This window comes from Salmo trutta, chromosome 4 (assembly GCF_901001165.1).
Source record: "Salmo trutta chromosome 4, fSalTru1.1, whole genome shotgun sequence".
NCBI lineage: Eukaryota > Metazoa > Chordata > Actinopteri > Salmoniformes > Salmonidae > Salmo > Salmo trutta.
Window position 1 is genome coordinate 10,503,961 of NC_042960.1, and position 23,890 is coordinate 10,527,850.

At 44.3% G+C, this 23,890-nt stretch overlaps 1 protein-coding gene across 1 annotated transcript in view; it reads right to left on the reverse strand.

Annotated features, from left to right (window-relative positions):
• LOC115191832 (vascular endothelial growth factor C-like) overlaps nt 1-23,890 on the reverse strand; it is a 56,834-nt gene that overhangs the window by 18,156 nt on the left and 14,788 nt on the right. Inside the window, exons 2-4 of the mRNA XM_029749779.1 lie at nt 12,120-12,339; nt 11,631-11,821; nt 3,568-3,707 (exon numbers count right to left, since the gene is read on the reverse strand). Of these exons, the coding sequence (XP_029605639.1) occupies nt 3,568-3,707; nt 11,631-11,821; nt 12,120-12,339 (551 nt within the window). The remainder of the gene's footprint in view (nt 1-3,567; nt 3,708-11,630; nt 11,822-12,119; nt 12,340-23,890) is intronic.

The window sequence follows — 23,890 nt, forward strand, 5'->3', positions numbered from 1 at the left end:
AGTTCTGCTCGCCATAGGAACACATCTGCTTTTTCTTACGCGAGGCGCTGAGCGAAGCCTGGCGACGTATGAGAGAGAGAGCAGCTCACTCGCCGAGGGATGATGCGTTTTCCCCTTCCCTCCTGCTATTGAGAATCACTCTGACAGAGTAGCAGGCAGAAAAATACTGTTGTAAAATATCACATAATAATAAACTGGTCTGCTGACTCTCTCTGGAAGGATAGTTCTGACAACTCCAGGACCAACTCAGGGTCTTAGGGGACGAACGCTGATCATTTGTCAACTTCATTCCCTCTGAAATAAGACCTTTATTCCATCATTTGATATGTAGTGATGTCACAGCCAGATAAATCATAACATCATAGGCATCCTGAATATGAACTCTCAGCCTCTAACATATTTCTTTAATTTGACTTAATCCTTATTTTACCAGGTAAATTGACTGAGGACACATTCTCATTTACAGCAATGACATAAAGAGGACCAGGCATTTCAATTAGTCACGTCAGGTAAGATTCTATCCATTAATCACACATTGTTAAACGTTACTACTGAACTCAAGCATTATACCATGAATAAACTTTTCCGTACCAAAAACACTCAGTCACCTACATTGTAATTCATCGTGCTTCAACCTGTCCTATTGATTGGCCCCTATGACATGGCTCGTGCAAAACATCCTTGTAGCATGGCTCATATCCTGCCATAGATCTTTCAGCCAGGTAGTCACCACCTGAACCTCTGGTCTCCATCCCAAATTGCACCCTATTCCCTATGGGCCCTGGTCGAAAGTAGAGCACTATAACAGGAATAGGGTACCATTTGAAACGCAGCCCTGGATCTGGTTGTAGCAGGCCTCTCATCTGGGATCGATCTGCAGCTCTCTCTTGGCAATACTGTCCTCCCTGGTCGGTCACAACAATAGCACAGCTTTAGGACATGGAGAACATAAGGGCTTACAGATCAATGGTGTTCCAATTGCCATTGCATTGCATTGCTAGAGGAGAGTTTTTCACCTTGGGGAATGAGTCATTTGTCGGCATGCCGGCGCATGTCAAGAATGGGCGAAAGGCTAATCCTTCAGTCTGTGGGGTTGACACAAGGGCAATAAACATTTACACTAGTCGCACTGTAACAGCGCGATGCCAAGCAGAAATAGAGAGCAAGATCCCTTGTTAGTATACAAAGCGCTCGTACGAGACTTACATAGACTTACAATTGATCTAAGCATTGTGTCACATTAGAGATTATGAATTGACAGTACATGACATGGCAAGGCCAGTGAACACATAGGTCGGTGCAGAGTTTCTTATTTTGGTTTGAAATGAGCCATTCAATTTTGGGGCGAGGAGTTTTTCCTGAACACGTAAACTGAAACAGGTCAAACTCTGGGCCCTTGTTGATTATACCTAGGCTCCAGAGTTATACATAGGGCCCGAGTTTTTAGCTATGAGCTCCTTGTCTATAGTATATTCTAAGTGTTTATGGAGTGTTGCTCTTAAGCCTGTTTGCTTGCCTTGTGCAGCCCTGGTCTTGCTCTCCTCTCCCTGGGGTGTTGACAGGCCGTCCCCACCCTGCTGCTCCTTATATCACCAATGTTACTGCTACTGGTAGTGCTACTGCTACTGTTACTGCTACTACTACTGCTACTGCTTCTACTACTACTACTGCTATTACCACTGATACTACTAGTGCTACTACTAGGGCTACTGCTAGGGCTACTGCTAGGGCTACTGCTAGGGCTACTGCTACTAATACTGCTACTGCTTCTACTACTGCTACTGCTACTACTAGTAGTGCTACTGCTACTACTAGTGCTACTACTAGTGCTACTGCTACTACTAGTGCTACTACTAGTGCTACTTCTACTACTAGTGCTACTACTAGTGCTACTGCTAGGGCTACTGCTAGGGCTACTGCTACTGCTTCTACTGCTGCTACTATTACTGCTACTACTAGTGCTACTGCTACTACTAGTGCTACTGCTAGGGCTACTGCTACTAATACTGCTACTGCTTCTACTACTGCTACTACTACTGCTACTACTAGTGCTACTGCTCCTACTAGTGCTACTGCTACTACTAGTGCTGTTACTACTACTGATAATACTGCTACTGCTGCTACTGCTACTTCTACTGCTACTGCTACTACTACTACTATTGCTACTGCTTGGTGGAAAACCTCTAGATACATGTACCCTACTGTAGAAGAAGGACTGCTCTAAGTCTGGTGGAGGCTCTGGAAACAATATTGTCCCCCGACTTGTTCTGATTAAGCTAAACAGTTAACACCCCAGCTATCTCTCGTACCGCTCCCAGAAAACAACTGTACGTGAACACGGCTTAATGTACAGTACATGTAGGAGCGTGAGACTGGGGGCCGGGCTTGGTGTTCGGGTCCGGGGACCAAGTCTACACTCCTCTGCTCCTCTGACGTAAACACAGCAGACAGACAAAACGAGGAGCTGTCTGTCGATACGTCTCCCGTGTAACCTCTTGCTCACGATATACTGCAGTTTTCTTAAGGCAGGTTAAGTTATGCTTCTGGACGTTTACTGCAGAAGTAGCAACATCTCATCTTTACATCACCCGAGTGGGTGCTGCACAGGTGTGTGTATGATGGAGGAAATGACACTAACCCCAATTATGTAAAAGTCATTTCAGGTCTGGTGACAGAAACGCTATCCTTTTAACTGTCCTCAATTCACGTACTGACAATGGACTCAGTCCACAATGCTCCACAGTGCACTGCCCTGCCTTGATGGAAAGTTAATCAAGGTTCACTGCTGGGATTTCCTGTAGTAGCACCTCTTATATCAACACACTGACAGGAAGCCTTCACAGCACAGGAATAATAATTGGCCAATATGAACCTCTATATCCGTTCAAGGGACAATACTGATGCTGTACAACATAAGGCAACCTCCCGCTGTATCCAAAACACACACAACCCTTTCGCCACATATACTCCCAATAAAGAGAACCAGAATCCAGGAACTGACTGGAAAAACTGAGCGAGTTTGTTGATACTGGGGACTTTTGGTTAGCACGCTGACAGCGGAGACGCTATCCTAAGTTTCTTGGTGCAAGAACGAGCTCTCTGCAGGCTTAAATACATCCGCAACATCTTGCAAACTGTTCTTGAAGTGTATTTCCTGTCCTGTGGTGGACAATACCTCCTCCTCACTTTCTGGGCATTTGGAAAAATCCCTGTGACAGATATCTGTTAGAATGCTTTTAGCAGTTAATTCAACAGACCCAATGTATCGGATCTGAAAACACAATGCATAGACTGGATTAAGAATCCAGAAAAAGAAGAGGCCTATATAATGCAGAGAAAATACTTTACAGAACTACTTCTACTATTACTACTACCCCTAACTCCTACAGGGGTAGTAGCAGATCAACATAGCTAACTTAACTATTACTACTACCCCTAACTCCTACAGGGGTAGGAGCAGATCAACATAGCTAACTTAACTATTACTACTACCCCTAACTCCTACAGGGGTCGGAGCATAACAACATAGCTAAATTAGAGGACTGGATTAAGAAAAGGAACACTTACTCTGGTAGAGATCGTCGTATGATGGAGTGTACTTGTCTGTAGGCGTCCAGTTTGGACAGACAATTGCACACGGTGTGGTTGGCAAAGCTGATAGTCACTAGGTTGTTTCTTGTACTGCTGGAAACTGTGATTTCAAACAGCTAGGAGAAGAAACAGAGAGAGAAAATTTGTCAAGTAACAGATAGTAGGACTTCCAGACAGTATTCTTTAGTCAACATAATGGTGAAACTTACAATGAATAGTGGTTTTCAGACAGTTACGAGAGAAAAAAAACTATTATCAAGCAACTGACAGAGATAATAGTACTTTGTAGGACCTGTATTTGTCTAGTTGATGTCACGGCGCAACCAAACTTGATGATCAACCTTTTGCCACAGTTTCTTTGCAGCATTCTAGTCAGAACCATTTGAAGGTTGAAGATTCAATCTAAAAACAACCAGATAAGTGGGGCTAAGAATGGGGCCATGTTGTGCAACTCTTAATTCGCAGACACCTGACACACAACCACACTGTGTATAAACTCTCTAACCACAACTACAGACAACACTGAAGTGGACGGGATAGCAGCCATGAAACACAACCACACTGTGTATAAACTCTCTAACCACAACTACAGACAACACTGAAGTGGACGGGATAGCAGCCATGAAACACAACCACACTGTGTATAAACTCTCTAACCACAACTACAGACAACACTGAAGTGGACGGGATAGCAGCCATGAAACACAACCACACTGTGTATAAACTCTCTAACCACAACTACAGACAACACTGAAGTGGACGGGATAGCAGCCATGAAACACAACCACACTGTGTATAAACTCTCTAAACACAACTACAGACAACACTGAAGTGGACGGGATAGCAGCCATGAAACACAACCACACTGTGTGTAAACTCTCTAACCACAACTACAGACAACACTGAAGTGGACGGGATAGCAGCCATGAAACACAACCACACTGTGTGTAAACTCTCTAACCACAACTACAGACAACACTGAAGTGGACGGGATAGCAGCCATGAAAGAGGGAATGAGGCAAGGGAGCTTGTTTTTATTAGTGTCGACAGGAGCTTTCTGTATCACGCCTTGATCAATTAAACACTATTCATTTAGGTTACTCAGTTCTAGGGCCGCATAGGGAGGAATGGAGTCGACTCAAGCAGTGATTGAGAGGGAGTCTGTGAATGGCCATTGGCCCCAAAGCATGAATAAGCAAACAAACGTCTCTGTGACTTGAATGCAGACTTTTCTTCCCTTCAATGAAACAGGTCAGTCCACATTCAGTCAAACAAATAACAGACCACTCAATGAGGACTATAGTGCTTTAGGATGATTAAAACTGACCTAAGCAATCACCCCAATCCTCCTCCTGGCAGACATGTTACCAAGGTAGCCCAGTCTGATTATTCTCAGCACCTTGGCATGGGCTTTGGCTAAGGCCATTCCAGCTTCCTTTTAAGAAACCGGTAAAACCTGACAAATGCCCCCGCAATAAACACTGCAACCCATATCCCAATACATTGATGAGATTGGGAATGGTTTATAAGTGAGGGGAATACCAGGGAATACCAAAAATACTGTAATACCGGGATGATCTGATCTTATGCCCTAACGTCGCCTCAGAACGTCCTCCCTGGTGACAGGGAGGGATGCTTCCCTACCTTCCCCTACCCGCCCCTCCTTCCCATCCACACCCGGCTCCTTACAGCCGTGCTTACGCACTTACACTGCATCACACATCCCCCCCACCGCTCTAAAGACAACACACTAACCCCTCGATAGGCTGGCAACGTACATGCGAGAGATTCCTTAAGGCGTCTTGATGTACTCTACCTGACAATGGACTCTACCCACATCTGGGGAAAGAAAGTGAGCACTACCAAAGAGCTGTCTTAAAGAACACTCCCACTGTACCTACAGAATAGTTCATTGAGGGCAGAGGAAAGAAATGCTTTAAAGATCCGTAAAATTATCTAGCGATGCTCAAATAAAATAAAATGTTATTGGTCACATACACATGGTTAGCAGATGTTAATGCGAGTGTAGCGAAATGCTTGTGCTTCTAGTACCGACCATGCAGTAATATCTAACAAGTAATCTAACACATTTCATAAAGACTACCTTATACACACAAATGTAAAGGGATGAATAAGAATATGTACAATTGAAGTCGGAGGTTTACATACACCTTAGCCAAAAACATTTAAACTCAGTTTTTCACAATGCCTGACATCTAATCCTAATAAAAATGCCCTGTCTTAGGTCAGTTAGGATCACCACTTTATTTTAAGAATGTGAAATGTCAGAATAATAGCAGAGTGAATGATTTATTTCAGCTTTTATTTCTTTCATCACATTCCCAGTGGGTCAGAAGTTTACATACCCTCAATTAGTATTTGGTAGCATTGCCTTTAAATTGTTTAACTTGGGTCAAACATTTCGGGTAGCCTTCCACAACCTTCCCACAATAAGTTGGGTGAAGTTTGGCCCATTCTTCCTGACAGAGCTGGTGTAACTGAGTCAGGTTTGTAGGCCTCCTTTCTCGCACACACTTTTAAAGTTTTGCCCACAAATTGTCTACAGGATTAAGGTCAGGGCTTTGTGATGGCCACTCTAATACCTTGACTTTGTTGTCCTTAAGCTATTTTGTGAAGTTCACCAGTCCCTCCTGCAGCAAAGCACCCCCACAACATGATGCTGCCACCCCTGTGCTTCACGGTTGGGATGGTGTTCTTCGGCCTGCAAGCCTCCCCCTTTTTCCTCCAAACAGAACGATGGTCATTATGGCCAGACAGTTCTATTTTTGTTTCATCAGACTAGAGGACATTTCTCCAAAAAGTATGATCTTTGTCCCCATGTGCAGTTGCAAACCGTAGTCTGGCTTTTATATGGCAGTTTTTGAGCAGTGGCTTCTTCCTTGCTGAGCGGCCTTTCAGGTTATGTCGATATAGGACTAGTTTTACTGTGGATATAGATACTTTTGTACCTGTTTTCTCCAGCATCTTCACAAGGTCCTTTGCTGTTGTTCTGGGATTGATTTGCACTTTTCGCACCAAAGTACGTTCATCTCTAGGAGACAGAACGCGTCTCCTTCCTGAGCGGTATGACGGCTGCGTGGTCCCATGGTGTTTATACTTGCGTACTATTGTTTGTACAGGTGAAAGTGGTACCTTCAGGCGTTTGGAAATTGCTCCCAAGGATGAACCAGACTTGTGGAGGTCTCCAATTGTTTTCTGAGGTCTTGACTCATTTCTTTTGCTTTTCCCATGATGTCAAGCAAAGAGGCACTGAGTTTGAAGGTAGGCCTTGAAATACATCCACAGGTACACCTCCAATTGTCTCAAATGATGTCAATTAGCCTATCAGAAGCTTCTAAAGCCATGACATCATTTTCTGGAATTTTCCAAGCTGTTTAAAGGCACATTTGTCCCCAGGGGCTTAATCGATCAATTAAAGTCATTGATTGACCACAGATCACTCACAGATCATCATTTTACTAGTTGACCGGCAAGACCTGAAGACCTGAAAACACAGGCCCCTGAGGACTGGAGTTGGGTTAAAGCCTTGCTTCATATGAGTGAAATAATCTGTCTGCAAACAATTGTTGGAAAAATTACTTGTGTCATGCACAAAGTAGATGTCCTAACCGACTTGCCAAAACTATAGTTTGTTAACAAGAAATTTGTGGAGTGGTTGAAAAACGAGTTTTAATGACTCCAACCTAAGTGTATGTAAACTTCCGACTTCAACTGTACATATATATATATGGATGCGCGATGGCCGTGCGGCATAGGCAAGATGCAGTAGATGGTATAGAATACAGTATATACATATGAGATGAGTAATGTAGGATATGTAGACATAATTAAAGTGGTGTTGTTTAAAGTGACAATTGATACCTTTATTAAATCCATTTATTAAAGTGGCAAGAGATTTGAGTCTGTATGTTGGCAGCCGCCACTCTATGTTAGTGTTGGCTGTTTAACAATCTGATGGCCTTGAGATAGAAGCTGTTTTTCAGTCTCTCGGTCCCTGCTTTTGATGCACCTGTACTGACCTCGCCTTCTGGATGAAAGCAAGTTGAACAGGCAGTGGCTCGGGTGGTTGTTGTCCTTGAAAATCTTTTTGACCTTCCTGTGACATCGGGTGCTGTAGGTGTCCTGGAGGGCAGGTAGTTTGCCCCTGGTGATGCATTGTGTAGACCGCACTACCCTCTGGAGAGCCTTGCGGTTGCGGGCGGAGCAGTTGCCGTACCAGGAGGTGATACAGCCTGACGGGATGCTCTCAATTGTGCATCTGTAAAAGTTTGTGAGTGTTTTCGGTGACAAGCCAAATTTCTTCAGCCTCCTGAGGTTGAAGAGGCGCTGTTGCGCCTTCTTCACCACGCTGTCTGTGTGGGTGGACCATTTCAGTTTGTCTGTGATGTGTACACCAAGGAACTTGAAACTTTCCACCTTCACTACTGTCCCGTCGATGTGGATGGGGGGGTGCTCCCTTTGCTGTTTCCTGAAGTCCACGATCATCTCCTTTGTTTTGTTGACGTTGAGTGAGAGGTTATTTTCCTGACACCACGCTCCGAGGGCCCTCACCTCCTTCCTGTAGGCCGTCTCGTCGTTGTTGGTAATCAAGCTTACCACTGTAGTGTCGTCTGCAAACTTGATGATTGAGTTGGAAGCATGCATGGTTGTTTAATTTGTATGGAAGCAAGACGTCGATGTCCGCGACGAGGCTGGTTTTCTTTTTGTAATCCGTGATTGACTGTAGACCCTGCCACATACGTCTCGTGTCTGAGCCGTTGAATTGCGACTCTACTTTGTCTCTATACTGACGCTTGCTTGTTTGATTGCCTTGCAGAGGGAATAGCTACACTGTTTCTATTCGGTCAAGTTTCCAGTCGCCTTGCCATGATTAAATGCAGTGGTTCACGCTTTCAGTTTTGTGCGAATGCTGCCATCAATCCACTGTTTCTGGTTAGGGAAGGTTTTAATAGTCACAGTGGGTACAACATCACCGATGCACTTGCTAATAAACTCACTCACCGAGTCAGCGTATACATCAATGTTTTTGTCTGGGGCTACCCGGAACATATCTCAGTCCACATGATCGAAGCAATCTTGAAGCGTGGAATCCGACATGTCAGACGAGCGTTGGATAGACCTGCGCAGGGGCGTTTCCTGTTTTAGTTTCTGTCTATAGGCTGGGATCAACAAAATGGAGTCATGGTCAGATTTGCCGAAGGGAGGGCGGGGGAGGGCTTTGTATGCATCGCGGAAGTTGGAGTAGCAATGGTCAAGAATGCTACCAACCCGTGTCGCACATTCGATATGCTGATAGAATTTAGGAAGCCTTGTTCTCAGATTAGCTTTGTTAAAATCTCCAGCTACAATAAATGCAGTCTCAGGATGTATGATTTCCAGTTTACATAGAGTCCAGCGAAGTTCTTTCAGGGCCGTCCAGGTTTCTGCTTGGGGGGGATATACACGGCTGTGATTATAATCAAAGAGAATTCTCTTGGTAGATAATGAGGTCGGCATTTGATTGTAAGGAATTCTAGGTCAAGTGAACAAAAGGACTTAAGTTCCTGTATGTTGTTATGATTGTACCATGAGTCATTAATCATAAGGCATACACCCCCGCCCTTCTTCTTACCAGAGAGTTGTTTGTTTCTGTCGGTGTGATGCGTGAAGAAACCGAACGGCTATACCAACTCTGACAACATATCCCGAGTGAGCCATGTTTCGGTGAAACAGAGAATTTTACAATCTTTGATGTCTCTCTGGAAGGCAACTCGTGCCCTAATTTCATCCACCTTGTTGTCCAGAGGTTCGACATTGGTGAGTAATATGCTCGGAAGCGGTGTATGGTGTGCTCGCCTTCTAAGTCTGACCAGTAGGCCGCTCCGTCTGCCTCTCCTGCGGCGATCGTGTTGTTTTGGATTGTCCTCTGGGATAAGATCCCACGTCCAGGGTGGAGGTCGGAACAAAGGATCCGCTTTGGGAAAGTCGTATTCCTGGTCGTAATGTTGGTAAGTTAACGTCACTTTTTTATCCAATAGTTCTTCCCGGCTGTATGTAATAACGCTTGAGATTTTCTGGGATAACAATGTAAGAAATAATACATAAAAAAATGAATTACTAATTGGCCATTAGTTCTGGTAGTGGAAACCAAACAGTAGGCCTACAGACCAACCTGCCTGGCCACAGATCAACCTGCCTGGCCACAGACCAACCTGCCTGGCCACAGACCAACCTGCCTGGCCAAAGATCAACCTGCCTGGCTACAGACCAACCCACCAACCCACCTGTCCACTGACAAACCCGCCTTGCTACAGACCAACCTGCCTGGCTACAGACCAACCTGCCTGGCTACAGACCAACCTGCCTGGCCACAGACCAACCTGCCTGGCCACAGACCAGCCTGCCTGGCTACAGACCGACAGATAATCCAAAGGTTGTGGGTGATGTCAGGGGGAGTAGACACAACAAGCTAGTCTTTCTCTGGGGATACCCAGTAGTACCATGAGTCAGTGGTTTAGCTATGAGTCTCCAAGTAAGTCTATCAAAGAGACATGGGAGCTGTAGTTGGGCTTGAAATCAATCAAATCTGTATGGACAAAATAGCATGGAATATGCATGCTTCAATTTTCAATCTGAATCCAATCACGCTTAGTTTGTATCCAACCACCAATGTTTATCAAGTAGTTACGTTACCAAACACGTAGGCTATATTACTTAGCTGTGTTATTGAACTGCAGGTTTCAATTTCATTCTTGGTGCCCTGCGTCTTGCTAATTAGAGCTATATAGAAATATAGAACCCTTCACTTAAGTCTGACCACTTTGGATGGAGAACATATGTTTTATCTGCATAGATCAGGGCACGCCAGCGCTCAACTGAATTCTACAGACAAGTTCTAATCTAACATCTATGCTCCCCCAGTGTCTCCTTGAATGTTGACGCATACTTATTCTCTGACGCAAACACAGCATAAACAGAGACATCAGTTACTGTACCACACAGAGCAGAACCCCCCCCCCCCCCCATCAGGGCCTTATGAGTCTAGTTCGCTGGTCATAAAAAACACTGCACTGTTGATTTGCACGAAAACAATTGCACAACTATTACGGTATTTTTTCAGATCCCCGAAAATAGAGAATCAAATTTATTGATGGTCCATGTTAATACTATACAATAAAATGTGTTAGGGCAGTAAAGATTATAGGAAAAGCCCTTAGGTTCTCAGGGGTGACCAGGACTAAGTCAAGTAGGTCATTGAGCTATACTTCCAGAAGCTGTGGTAAGTCTCCATAGCAACATTAGCAGTCTAACAACAGTTGTAATGTTAAGGCCTTGACCAGGAGGACTCCCTGACTGTGAGCGTGTCATGCTTTAAATCACACAGACTCAGAATAGCCCGGCTGGGGTCAGCCCACACAAAATAAGTGAACAATTAAAAGAGTCCTAGCCGCTAATAACTCCAACACATACACAACCTCGCAGAAGACCCCCTGCCTGCCGTTTACCCCCTGAATCAAGGTGGGACACTGAGAATGAACCCCTCACTCCCCTCAGTCTAGTAGAGAAAAACTAAGCGCAGGCTTTAAAGAAGCTATAAGCACATCAGAGTACATCCAATACGTCATTGGAATTTCCACAGATCACACTCTGTAAAAACAATGCGTTGTTTTGGCATTTTCATGCAAATCAACTAAACCATTTCTAAATCATATGAAGCAAGGCTTTAACCCAACTCCAGTCCTCAGGGGCCATTGTTTTCAGGTCTTCAGGTCTTGCCGGGCCAAACTAGTAAAATGATGATCTGTGAGTGATCTGTGGTCAATCAATGACTTTAATTGATCGATTAAGCCCCTGGGGACAAAACAAACCTGAAGATACTGTGGCCTGTGAGGACTGAAGTTGAGTACCGGCGCTGTTTAAGAACCCCACTCCAACATACTAGCCAACACACACACGCACACTCACGCACACGCACACACACGCGCACTCACACCCCCACCCCTCCCTCTTGCGGTCCCCCAGGTTGTTGTGTAACTCACCGTCTTGCTGATGTAGGAGGTGCTGATGTTCATACACTGATGCGCCTCGCTGTTGCAGCAGCCCCCACATCTGTAGACAGACACGCAGGGTGGTTTATAGAAGGTGTTTGTAGCCGCCCCAAACTCTTTCCCCACATCTAAACAAACTTCTCGTGGCATGCACTGGGTCTTTTTCCACTCTGACTCAATACCTGTTGGATGCACGTTGAGAGAATCAGACAGGAAGACCAGAGCATTAAAATGACATCATCATTCGACAAAACCATGTATTGTATTGCACTTCCTGTATTGACGTCAGAACAAGATAAGTGGCCAATCATATGTCTTTTCTTTTTTAGGTGATATACATTTGTTTGCTAAACGAAGCACCGATCTAATTGTTTGTTATCGTCAAATGCTACTATCCTACAAGGTCAGTTGGTCAACAACAAAGAAATCTAGACAGGCCAACAGTGACAGAAAAAGCATCTCCTGAAAACAGACACTTACTTTTCAGTGTGTCAGGGTTGAAGGGACCTCCAGCGTACGCCGGCAGTTCGCCGCTCGACCGCGTTTCCGTGGCTGTGTGTTCCCCTCTCAGGGTGAAGCGTGCGCCCCGCTTTGACCGGCAACTGAGCACCCTGTAGTAGTTAGGGTACACTATCCTCATCAGCTCGTCAACACTGGCCACGGAGCGCAGCTGCTGCTCAAGGTCTGGCTCCGACGGCTCCTGGATGGAAAGAACAGAGAGACCATATAAGGACTGATGTACTGGTACCGTTATCACACAATAAGAACTAGGGAGAAGACATGAAGGTATTTGGTTTGAGGAGACCTCCCACAGTAGTGTGGTGAATGATACAGACAGGATTCACGAGGAACTGTGTTACCAGAGTCAACTCAGTCTGAGACAATACTATGATCTGATGAATTGACTTAGATCTTATTGTTATTTGTTAGGAGGAGTGTTTAGAAAGGAATCTCATGGTGATGGTTTTGGCTCACGGACATAGACATGTCACTAACCCCCTAGTGAGTGTAATAAATGCTTGTTTGAGCCTTTTCATTGGTTGATATAGTTTGGGTTCTGCTGTGTGCTGGTGTTGGCCTTTCGGATAAAAACATTTCAATTGCATTGGTAAAGCATTTCCTGTCCTGACAGCCAACAAAAATGCAGTGGAATCAGGTGATATGCATTTTACATACAGTCTTATCCAGAGTGACTTACAGGAGCAACGAGGGTTAAGTAACTTGCTCAAGAGCACATCGCCAGATGTTTCACCTAATCGGCTCGGGGATTCGAACCAGCGACGTTTCAGTTACTGGCCCAACGCTCTCAACCGCTAGGCATCCTGCCACACCGTATGTAAGCGCTTTGAACAATCAGCCACTCATTCATTCACGGACTGCAAACCAGCCCTTAGTAGGCTCCTGTACTTGTTGATCTCCCATGACCTGCCATGAATCAGTTCAATAGTTAGTTTTACTATTCATTCCAAAACATAATTCTCATTCAATGCTGAGAATCTCTTTGTATTACGCCGCCTTTAACAGTTGTATCAACCATAGACCAGTATTGAAATGAAAAAATAAAAATGCTAACAACAAGTAGGTGCAGAGTGAACGATAAAAAGCCTTTAACGTATGGGCTAAGACATTATTAAAATACACCAACACGTATCGTTAATCCTTCAGGGTGTCTACACAATGGAGAGGCAGACCAATATTGTCTGAACGGGTAGGGAGACGTGAATAATACAGAACGCTTGGTGTGAGGGTAGCTACTATAGCTAATGACCTGTTCTCCTTCAACAGTACAACCAACCCCTGGAAGACATCTGTATCCGAATCGTCTAGTACACTTTCAGCACCCAGTCGTCCCTCACCGACCAAACAATTGACAGGCTGCTTACTCAGTAAGCCGAGCAGGGTGTTAAACGCGGCCTGGGAGTTGAGATCTTGAGCTGAAGCGGCGTCCGCAGCGAGAATGTTTCATCGTGCAGCCGTGCCTCCCCCTCTAACCTAACGTAACGTAGCCCTCCCTCCACCCCGCCACTCCTTGGGGGATACGAGTTTGCAAAGTGTGAAAACATGAGCACTGTCTAACAGAGTGTACAGGAGTCGCCGATGAAAAGTGATACTGCTGTCTGGAACATTCCAGGAAACATGCCCAGTAACCCTCATGAGTCATGACTGATCACCCCCGATGATAACCAAGAAAGAGAAAACCTCCCTCCCTCACATTTGTCTCCCTTCAAGGTGTCAAAAAGCGAAAGTAAGAAAAAAAGGAGTGATAAATGTATTTTTTTAATTTCGGACAGACTCTATCTGGGTAATTCATCATAGTTTATTAACCACGACCGGGCTGGGATTATTAAATAGACATTACATTTTATTCTGTGCTGACAACCATGGACATGTAAGGTTCTTGACTCTAATTTACAGAGAACACATCTCTTAAATGCTTGGCTTGGAGAACATGATACATTATAAATACACATGACTCATATGTTTGCCTTAAAGCTTGTGGGATATTTAGTGTTTTAAAACATGTTGACGGGATAGGCAAATGAACAAAGACATGAACCATTAGGTTTTCCCTAGTTGAGTTGTTCCCAGAGGAGGTTACTTCATCATATGTTGATTTGTCTAGTTCATCTCGTCTTCAAAGATGAGCGTTGCGCTGTTTGCAAACATTTCACCCAAACGATAAGGAAGAGGGTTGAACTGAGAGGGGACGGGTTTTGCAGTTCGCAGACAATTGACAGATTGGAAACATACTGATTGCATTATTCAGTTCAGGGAATGCTTGTTGGACTCAGATACCCTCCAAGGACACAGGTTCAAGCCTTTGCTTTGACATCAGATGTCATGACTTAATAAACGCGGCAGAGCAAATAACAGGATGGAACAGCAGTTCCATCTTTTGCTCCCGTATCGCCGATAATTAGTTGACAACACGACCTCGGCTCCTCTGTAATTGACATAATCCAGAAACGAAGAGAGAAAGAGCTTGACCTTTCTATCAGGTTGAAGTGGAACCTTAGAGACGTTCATATATTGGAATCTTTAGTGTACTGCCTGTACAGCGGTGGTGCTCAACTCTGGTCCTCTAGACATGCAACATCTCTCTCCCGAGCACTGCTTCCTCATCAAAGTATCAGTTGAAGAGGTAGAATACAATTCCTTGTAGGAAGCGGCCATTTTCCCCTTTATTTATTCAGGAAGCTCAAACACCAGAGAAACCCTGAACAAGACTATTGTATTAGACTCCTTTCATGTGTTAGTTTACAATGGTACAATTTTTCTAGAGATAACACGCAATGGTCTGTTTCCTACCAGAAACAATAGACTGTGTGTGTGTGTGTGTGTGTGTGTGTGTGTGTGTGTGTGTGTGTGTGTAAGCTTATTCACACCTTGGTCCACCCTCACGTTCTTTCACTAGAGAAAGAAATGTCTGACGTCTTAACTCAATTTTAAGAGACAAAGGCAAACAATGAACAAACGTATCTCCAACTAAACATTCCGTTTAACTAGAAATAGAACCCATTGTTGTTTTACTATTGACTTGGGAGCACAGAGTACAGAAGACCAATATGGAAACACACAGTAAGGATCCACAGTGGAATGCATCCACCAGGCAGTAGACACTTGACAGTATAGTACAGTAGACAGGCAGAACATTTGATAGGTAGCCCTTTCCTGCAGTCAAATGATTTAGATGTACTATTGTAAAGTGGTTGTTCCACTGGATATCATAAGGTGAATGCACCAATTTGGAAGTCGCTCTGGATAAGAGCGTCTGCTAAATGACTTAAATGTAAATGTAAATGTAAATGACCAAGTGGCCTCATGGGTGGAATGTTATTATTATTTTTCATAATTAATACACTTTTGTTTTTAAATCACGCCAATAATCCGGTGTTTCTATGTCAAACAGTTTTGTTATATTTCAGTCTATTTTGATGTATATAAAGTATATTACTGGGATGTAAACTCCAAATGTAATACATTTCAACTCTATATCTGACATGGTACAGGTGTCTTCGTTTTTTAAGCCCATAACCAATGTGTGTGAGGTGTATAATTTGTTTCAAAGTAGATTTAAGACTACCAAGAAACACTCTGTGTGACCTTGATTTAGCCCACTGCAGTAAAAAAGCTTCAAATGAATCACGTCCACCACAAAACACACCAGTTTCATTTGCTCCATGCAGTTTAGAACTCTGCCAAGCAATCCCACTGATGACACTTACATTGACTACTTTTGACTAGGGTTCATGCGGTGAAAGTTTGAAGTCACAGGATATGAATGACCGCGCGGACAGACATACAGTCCGGGATAAAAGAATGTTCAAAATGTAACACATAAAACCACAGCCAAAGTTCATTTTTGTCAGTCCTGGTCTTCATCCAAAATGGCACAGTATTCCCTTCATAGTGCACAAAAGTAGTGCATATCTCTGCTGTTAGTGGAATGCACTGCCACGGGCACAGGAAGGTGAACGTATGAATGAGGGATGGTCATGGAACATTATTGCCACACTACAAGCAGGCACAGGAAATCCTCCTGGCCATTACGACAGTAATAACATGCCAGTGGGGTTTAATCATCAACATGTGTGGTTCCAATTACCAAGCAAACATGCGCACCCTTGCCTAAACGCTGTTGTCTTTGCACTTGAATGACCTCTTAACAGTATTGCAAATTGAACTGACTTTCAATTGTTCACTTGACACCATTAGGAGGGAGTGGCTAGGGCCAGGAGTTGTCCCTGACCGTGTGATCTGACCAGCAATAACTCCAGTCCCTGGTTGTATAGATTACAACCAGGGCTGTGAGATTCCCCTTGTCAGGGAAAACGGACAATAAACAATGTGAAGATGGAATCATATGCGTGGGAGTTAGTTTCTGTAACGAACAGAAGAAAACTGTGGCCTAAGTGATGGCCTCAGTACTGAGTTACTGGAAGGCTGCTACATCCTATACTGTACAGTATGGCTCTAGGTATTTCCTATGATGACATGTAGAAACCACAGCCTGGGCCTGGGTCTGGACGGTGAAGGAGCAGTGTTTGTGCTTCCTCTGACTAAGCAGAGCAGAGCAGGTTTATGGGTACCAGGCAAGCCCCCGTCCTCCCCACCTCCCCCTCCCTCCCCCTCGTCCCCTCTAAGATCCAGGATCCAGCAGCATAGAAACGATCTTCCCAACCTGAGCCTGGAATTCCTCTCTTCCGTTCTCCTGCAGAGCAAGGGATTTAATCCGTGTTGCAAGGAATCAACTAGAATCTACCTCTTCAAATATATTACCATGAATGTATTGCAATGGGGAGTATATGATACTGTATGGTCCATTTGTATCTGTTTTACACTGCCTAAAGACGGAGCCTGAAGTCATGTTCTGCATTGGAGTGACATTTAGTGAGCAAACCGCCTGACGAGATTTTTCCATTCCCAAAAGTGATGTCATAATCAATAAAAACACAGTCAAAATACTGCCAAAGTCAGTGACTCATCAATATTGCAAAAATAGTGAATTAAAGATTTCCTAATATGTCCAAACCGCATAATCCAATGATATGAGTCATATTGAAAGTAAAATAACCGATTGAAAATGGTTCCCTTAAGAACAAACAAGCATCCTGGTTTGGAAAAAACGCTGTAGCAGTGGCCAATAGGTATTAGGGCTGATAGTTACTCAACAAATTTTTTTTAACATTTTTTTATTTAACCTTTATTTAACTAGGCAAGTCAGTTAAGAACAAATTGTTATTTACAATGATGTATTTCATGTCAACGGAATGACAGGAAAACCTCAAACTATTCCTGTCCTTAACTTGTGATAGTAACTTACTTACTCCACCCTACAATTTAAAACTGAATAGTCTTCCACTTCCCAAATCAAATTATTTTTTATTTGAAACCAAACCCAGAATTGTATTCGCTGTCGTACATCGGGACAGAACTCACTAAACAGATCCTTTAAATCCAAGGCACATCCTCTTTGGGTCAAGTCAGATCCAACATTCAGTCATCTAAAGTTTGATCTGATGACATCATGTTATAGCCCCAGATGTGAAACCACTAAATATTCAAACCAAAACAGACCCATGACGAACAGTAATATCTCTGATGTCTGCATATCATCCATGGTCTGCACATGAGGAGGAACCATAACTGCTAAATGGGGATAAGAGGTTATGGAATGGCATGTAGCCAAAGGCAAGGTGGAACAGAAGGCTGCTAAAGCAGGATGTGGACTTTTTCTCCATAGCCTGATCCCACTACTAGCTACCTGCACAAACACAGGAATTACACGTGTAGCATCTGTTGCAGCCATTACTTTGATCCATATTTATTAGACCCTCTGGACCAGGCTTAGAAACAGAGAACAGGTTGTAATGGACCTAGAACAGGCCTAGCTACAGTAGGACAGGACAGGCTTAGAGAACACTGTACTGAGGAAACTGACCTAGCCAGAGCCATATTCATATATCTACATATAGAGTTGAAGTCGGAAGTTTACATAACCTTAGGTTGGAGTCGTTAAAACTTGTTTTTCAACCACTCCACAAATTTCTTGTTAACAAACTGTAGTTTTGGCAAGTCGGTTAGGACATCTACTTTGTGCATGACACAAGTAATTTATCCGACAATTGTTTGCAGACAGATTATTTCATTTATAATTCACTGTATCACAATTCCAGTGGGTCAGAAGTTTACATACACTAAGTTGACTGTGCCTTTAAACAGCTTGGAAAATTCCAGAAAATGATGTCATGGCTTTAGAAGCTTCTGATAGGCTAATTGACATCATTTGAGACAATTGGAGGTGTACCTGTTGATGTATTTCAAGGCCTACCTTCAAACTCGGTACCTCTTTGCTTGACATCATGGGAAAATAAAAATAAATCAGTCAAGACCTCAGAAAATAAATTGTAGACCTCCACAAGTCTGGTTCATCCTCGGGAGCAATTTCCAAATGCCTGAAGGTACCACGTTCATCTGTACAAACAATAGTACGCAAGTATAAACACCATGGGACCAAGCAGCCATCATACTGCTCATGAAGGAGACACGATCTGTCTCCTAGAGATGAATGTACTTTGGTGCGAAAAGTGCAAATCAATCCCAGAACAACAGAAAAGGACCTTGTGAAGATGCTGGAGGAAACAGGTACAAAAGTATCTATATCCGCAGTAAAACCAGTCCCTTATTGACATAAATTGAAAGGCCGCTCAGCAAGGAAGAAGCCACTGCTCAAAAAACGGCATAAAAAATACAGACTACGGTTTGCAACTGCACATGGGGACAAAGATCATACTTTTTAGAGAAATGTCCTCTGGTCTGATGAAACAAAAATAGAACTGTTTGGCCATAATGACCATTGTTATGTTTGGAGGAAAAAGGGGGATGGTTGCAGGCTGAAGACCACCATCCCAACCGAGAAGCACGGGGGTGGCAGCATCATGTTGTGGGGGTGCTTTGCTGCAGGAGGGACTGGTGCACTTCACAAAATAGATGGCATCACGAGGGAGGAAAATGATGTGCATATATTGAAGCAACATCTCAAGACATCAGTCAGGAAGTTAAAGCTTGGTCGCAAATGGGTCTTCCAAATGGACAATGACCCCAAGCATACTTCCAAAGTTGTGACAAAATGGCTTAAGGACAACAAAGTCAGGGTATTGGAGTGGCCATCACAAAACCCTGACCTCAATCCCATAGAAAACTTGTGGGCAGAACTGAAACACCAGCTCTGGATGGCTGAGCAGACTCCCACCACAATATAGATGGAAGGAGTTGTAAGGGGAAGAGAGGGCCCATGCACCGCCATGCCTCCATCCATCAGATGTGCAGGGTACGCCAATATCAGGGATATCTGTCCTATTCTACTGATATGGACCTGAAATTAACTGAGATACAAATCATCATGTAGGGACCGCTCAGCAGACCAGAACCCAGACAGACCGCAGGTTTCATTTGAATAATGCTATTCATCACTAATCATTTCCTGGGTTGCGTCTCAAATGGCACCTACTCCCTTTTTAGTGCACTACTTTTGACCAGAGCCTTATGAGCACCCTGTCATCACTATATAGGTGATAGGGTGCCATTTGGGACGCAGACCTGGTGTGATTGAGATTTCTCCCAGTAGGTAGGAAGACTCCAACAATTCCTCATGTACACCACGCTACAGCTCATCCTAAGGCCAGCATCATTCCACCCTCCTTCTTCCACACTCTCTCACCCACTTGCCTTCTTCCTTGGGAGAATGGCTTTTCCATTCCTAGCGCTAAAGCTGCTATAGTCATTAGATGTAAAACTGCCACTGTGTAAAGTCAGAGCATATCAAATATCATAGTCAGTGTTAATGTACATAGTATAGGATTAGCCTTGAAAACCCCAATAAACTATTATTCAATAATTGCCAAGATACAATCAGCTTTGCAGAAGAACTTGGAGGAAAAGTGATTTTGAACACTGATCTTGTAATCCTCAACTGGCTTCCATTTTGTCACCCTTCCTCTTTGACTTGGCAGATTCGTTCCGCAGATATCTGACAGACATGAGGGATGTGCTTTTAGTGGGATTAGACATGTTTATCTGTGAATGGCTGCTTGCTTTAGGGTTTCTGCGGTGCAATAAAGCAATCAGCTCAGCCTATTTATCTGGCTCTATAGGACCACCGGGAACTAGAGTCTGATGTAGCATAGCCCACCTTCTGAGCTCCCCTTCCAGGGTGTTCTGCCTGGTCGACTTTACATCCCCACACATCAGCCTCCAGCCTCCACTGGGTTAGCTAGCCTCCACTGGGTTAGCTGAAATGCACAAAAAACTACTTTTGATGTACATTTGACAAAAGCTAGATCCATTCAAGCCATGACCCCACCACTGGTCTACCAATGCATGCTGAGTCTTTCCAACTTAATCTCAACCTTCAAATACTGCAGCAGGTTGAAGGGCGAGGGAAAACCTCAAAGCATAGGACAGGAGAAAACGTGTATCTTACATGCTGTTCTATGCTAATTGTCCTCGTTGGAGTCTGAGAGTTAACCTGTTGGTTTCTCTTGTAAGGGCAGGTCCTGTATGTGCAAATCCTTGAGATACACTTGAATAACTTGAATTTCATGTATTGTCAAGAGAGAATTGTGTGAAAATTTGAACTACACTCACAGATGTCTAATTGTAATTGTTTTCACGGAGCAGTTGGAAGTGCTAAGCTGATAGAGTACAGGGGGAGCCCGCTCCCCAGAGCTCATCGCTTATAGCGGTATTGGCCGCGAGGACATTACGTCACGACTTGTTGTTTTAGCGCTGGAGTGCTGCGGTTGCACACTGGCAGTCGTGGTGTAAGCTGACTTAGGAGCGCAGAGCCATGTGTGTGTGTGTGTGCTTGCGTTTATGTGTGTGCGCTCATTTGTGAGTACGTGTGTGTCACTGTCGTAACTTCAGACCAGGCATGCAGCTCACACTCCTCTTCTAAACAAACGTCTTGCCTTAGTGAGTTCTCAATTAATCAAAGACTCCTAAGCTAACCCGTTGTCTCCAAACCAGTTTACAGACAGTCTACATGCACACTCTGCTACTCCCGATGAGGAGACCTATCTAGTCCTCTTGTTTAGTCACGGTGTCAGTATATTCAGAGTTACTGGGGCACCTAAACATGTACCCATGAGAAACAGGGAAGCTTGTGAGGACCCTTGGCTTTCTGAGCGGTATGACAAACAGAACAATCGAGATTAGTCAAACAGAACAGTCAATTGCGAAACTTGTAACGAAAGTCAATCAAATCGGTGTACCCACTAAAACTATCACTATGGAGGACTTCGTATGTAGCATGTACATTTTAGTCATTTATCAGACGCTCTTATCCAGAGCGACTTACAGTAGTGAATGCATACATTTCATTTCATGCATTTTTTATTATTATTATATATTTTTTTGTACTGGCCCCCCGTGGGAATTGAACGCACAACCCTGGCGTTGCACACACCATGCTGGCGTTGCAAACGCCATGCTCTACCAACTGAGCCACATGACAGGCTTAGGTTATAAGGGAGTAGACAGAGAAATTATTGGTTGAATTCCATTCCGAAAGTAATATTGCCACAATCAAGAAGTCGACCAGTAAAGCTTTTCCCTCTGACTGCTCCATGCCTCTGTTTGAGGTCCAGGACAGAGAGAAACCGGCAGAGCTTAAAGGAAACCAGGCTAAGAATGAATGGGGGATTTTTCCTCTCTCTACACCTCTACCTCCTTTGTGCACTTCCAAATGGCAAGTCCTTATGTTGGCGATATGAATAAAACCGCCAATCACCTCTGTTCTGTAGGGCTGCATTTAAAGGCGCGTGCACAAAGTCAACGCAGAGAGGCCAAGAGTTTAGGAGGAGCGGCTGGGAGGTTAAAGTCCTTCTCCTCCACATCTCATTCTTCTTCCCTCTCTGGGCTCTCTCTTTTCTAATTAAACTTCAGCTGATGGATGCTCTTCTACGCTACTGTTTAAGAAGTGGTAAAACCCATGTAGGGGATTAGATGTACTTCCATATGTGAACAGAACAGGCTGAACAGGGAAGAGAAGAAAATGAGACGGACTGAAAACTGGTGCCGTTATGAAAGGCAGATCTCTTGTCACCTGCTGTTGATGTCTTCCAGGACCATTGTGGTCTCTGTAGACTAGTGTGGTCTCTGTAGACTAATCAAATCAAATTTGTATTAGTCACATGCGCCGAATACAACATGTGTAGACCTTACAGTAAAATGCTTACTTACGAGCCCCTAACCAACAGCGCAGTTTCAAAAAATAAAGATTTACATTTACGTCATTTAGCAGACGCTCTTATCCAGAGCGACTTACAAATTGGTGTTTATCATGAGATACTCCTCCTCGGGCGAGCAAAACCTTGAGAGATAAGAATAAGAGATAAAAGTAACAGTAATTAAAGAGCAGGAGTGAAAAATAACAATATATACGGGGGATGCCGGTACAGAGTCAATGTGCGGGGGCACCGGTTAGTTGAGGTAGTATGTACATGTAGGTAGAGTTAATTAAATGACAATGCATAGATGACAACAGAGAGTGGCAGTGTTGTGGAAGGGGGGGGAGGCAATGCGAATAGTCTGGGTAGCCATTTGACTAGATGTTCAGGAGTCTTCTGGCTTGGGGGTAGAAGCTGTTTAGAAGCCTCTTGGATCTAGACTTGGTGCTCCGGTACCGCTTGCCGAGTGGTAGCAGGGTGAACAGTCTATGACTAGGGTGGCTGAAGTCTTTGACAATTTTTAGGGCCTTCCTCTGACACCGCCTGGTATAGAGGTCCTAGATGGCAGGAAGCTTGGCCCCAATGATGTACTGGGCCATTAGCACTACCCTCTCTAGTGCCTTGCGGTCGGAGGCCGCGCAGTTGCCATTCCAGGCAGTGATGCAACCAGTCAGGATGCTCTCGATGGTGCAGCTGTAGAACCTTTTGAGGATCTGAGGACCCATGCCAAATCTTTTCAGTCTTCTGAGGGGGAATAGGTTTTGTCATGCTCGCTTCACGACTGTCATGGTGTGCTTGGACCATGTTAGTTTGTTGGTGATGTGGACACCAAGGAACTTGAAGCTCTCAACCTGCTCCACTGCAGCCCCATCGATGAGAATGGGGGCGTGCTCGGTCCTCTTTTTCCTGGAGTCCACAATCATCTCCTTTGTCTTGATCACGTTGAGGGAGGGGTTGTTATCCTGGCACCACACGGCCAGGTCTCTGAACTCCTCCCTATAGGCTGTCTCGTTGTTGTCGGTGAACAGGCCTACCACTGTTGTGTCATTGGCAAATGTAATGATGGTGTTGGAGTTTGTATTACAGACTTGGACAGGGAGAGGTTGAAAATGTCAGTGAAGACACTTGCTAGTTGGTCAGCGCATGCTCGCAGTACACGTCCTGGTAATCCATCTGGCACTGCGGCCTTGTGAATGTTGACCTGTCTAAAGGTCTTACTCACATCGGCTGCGGAGAGCGTGATCACACAGTCTTCCGGAACAGCTGGTGCTCTCATGCATGTTCCCGTGTTATTTGCCTTGAAGCGAGCATAAAAGTAGTTTAGCTCGTCCAGTAGGCTCGTGTCACTGGGCAGCTCTCGGCTGTGCTTCCCTTTGTAGTCTGTAATGGTCTGCCACATCCGACGAGCGTCAGAGCTGGTGTAGTATGACTCGATCTTAGTCCTGTATTGACGTTTTGCCTGTTTGATGGTTCGTCGGAGGGCATAGCGGGATTTCTTATACGCTTCCGGGTTAGAGTCCT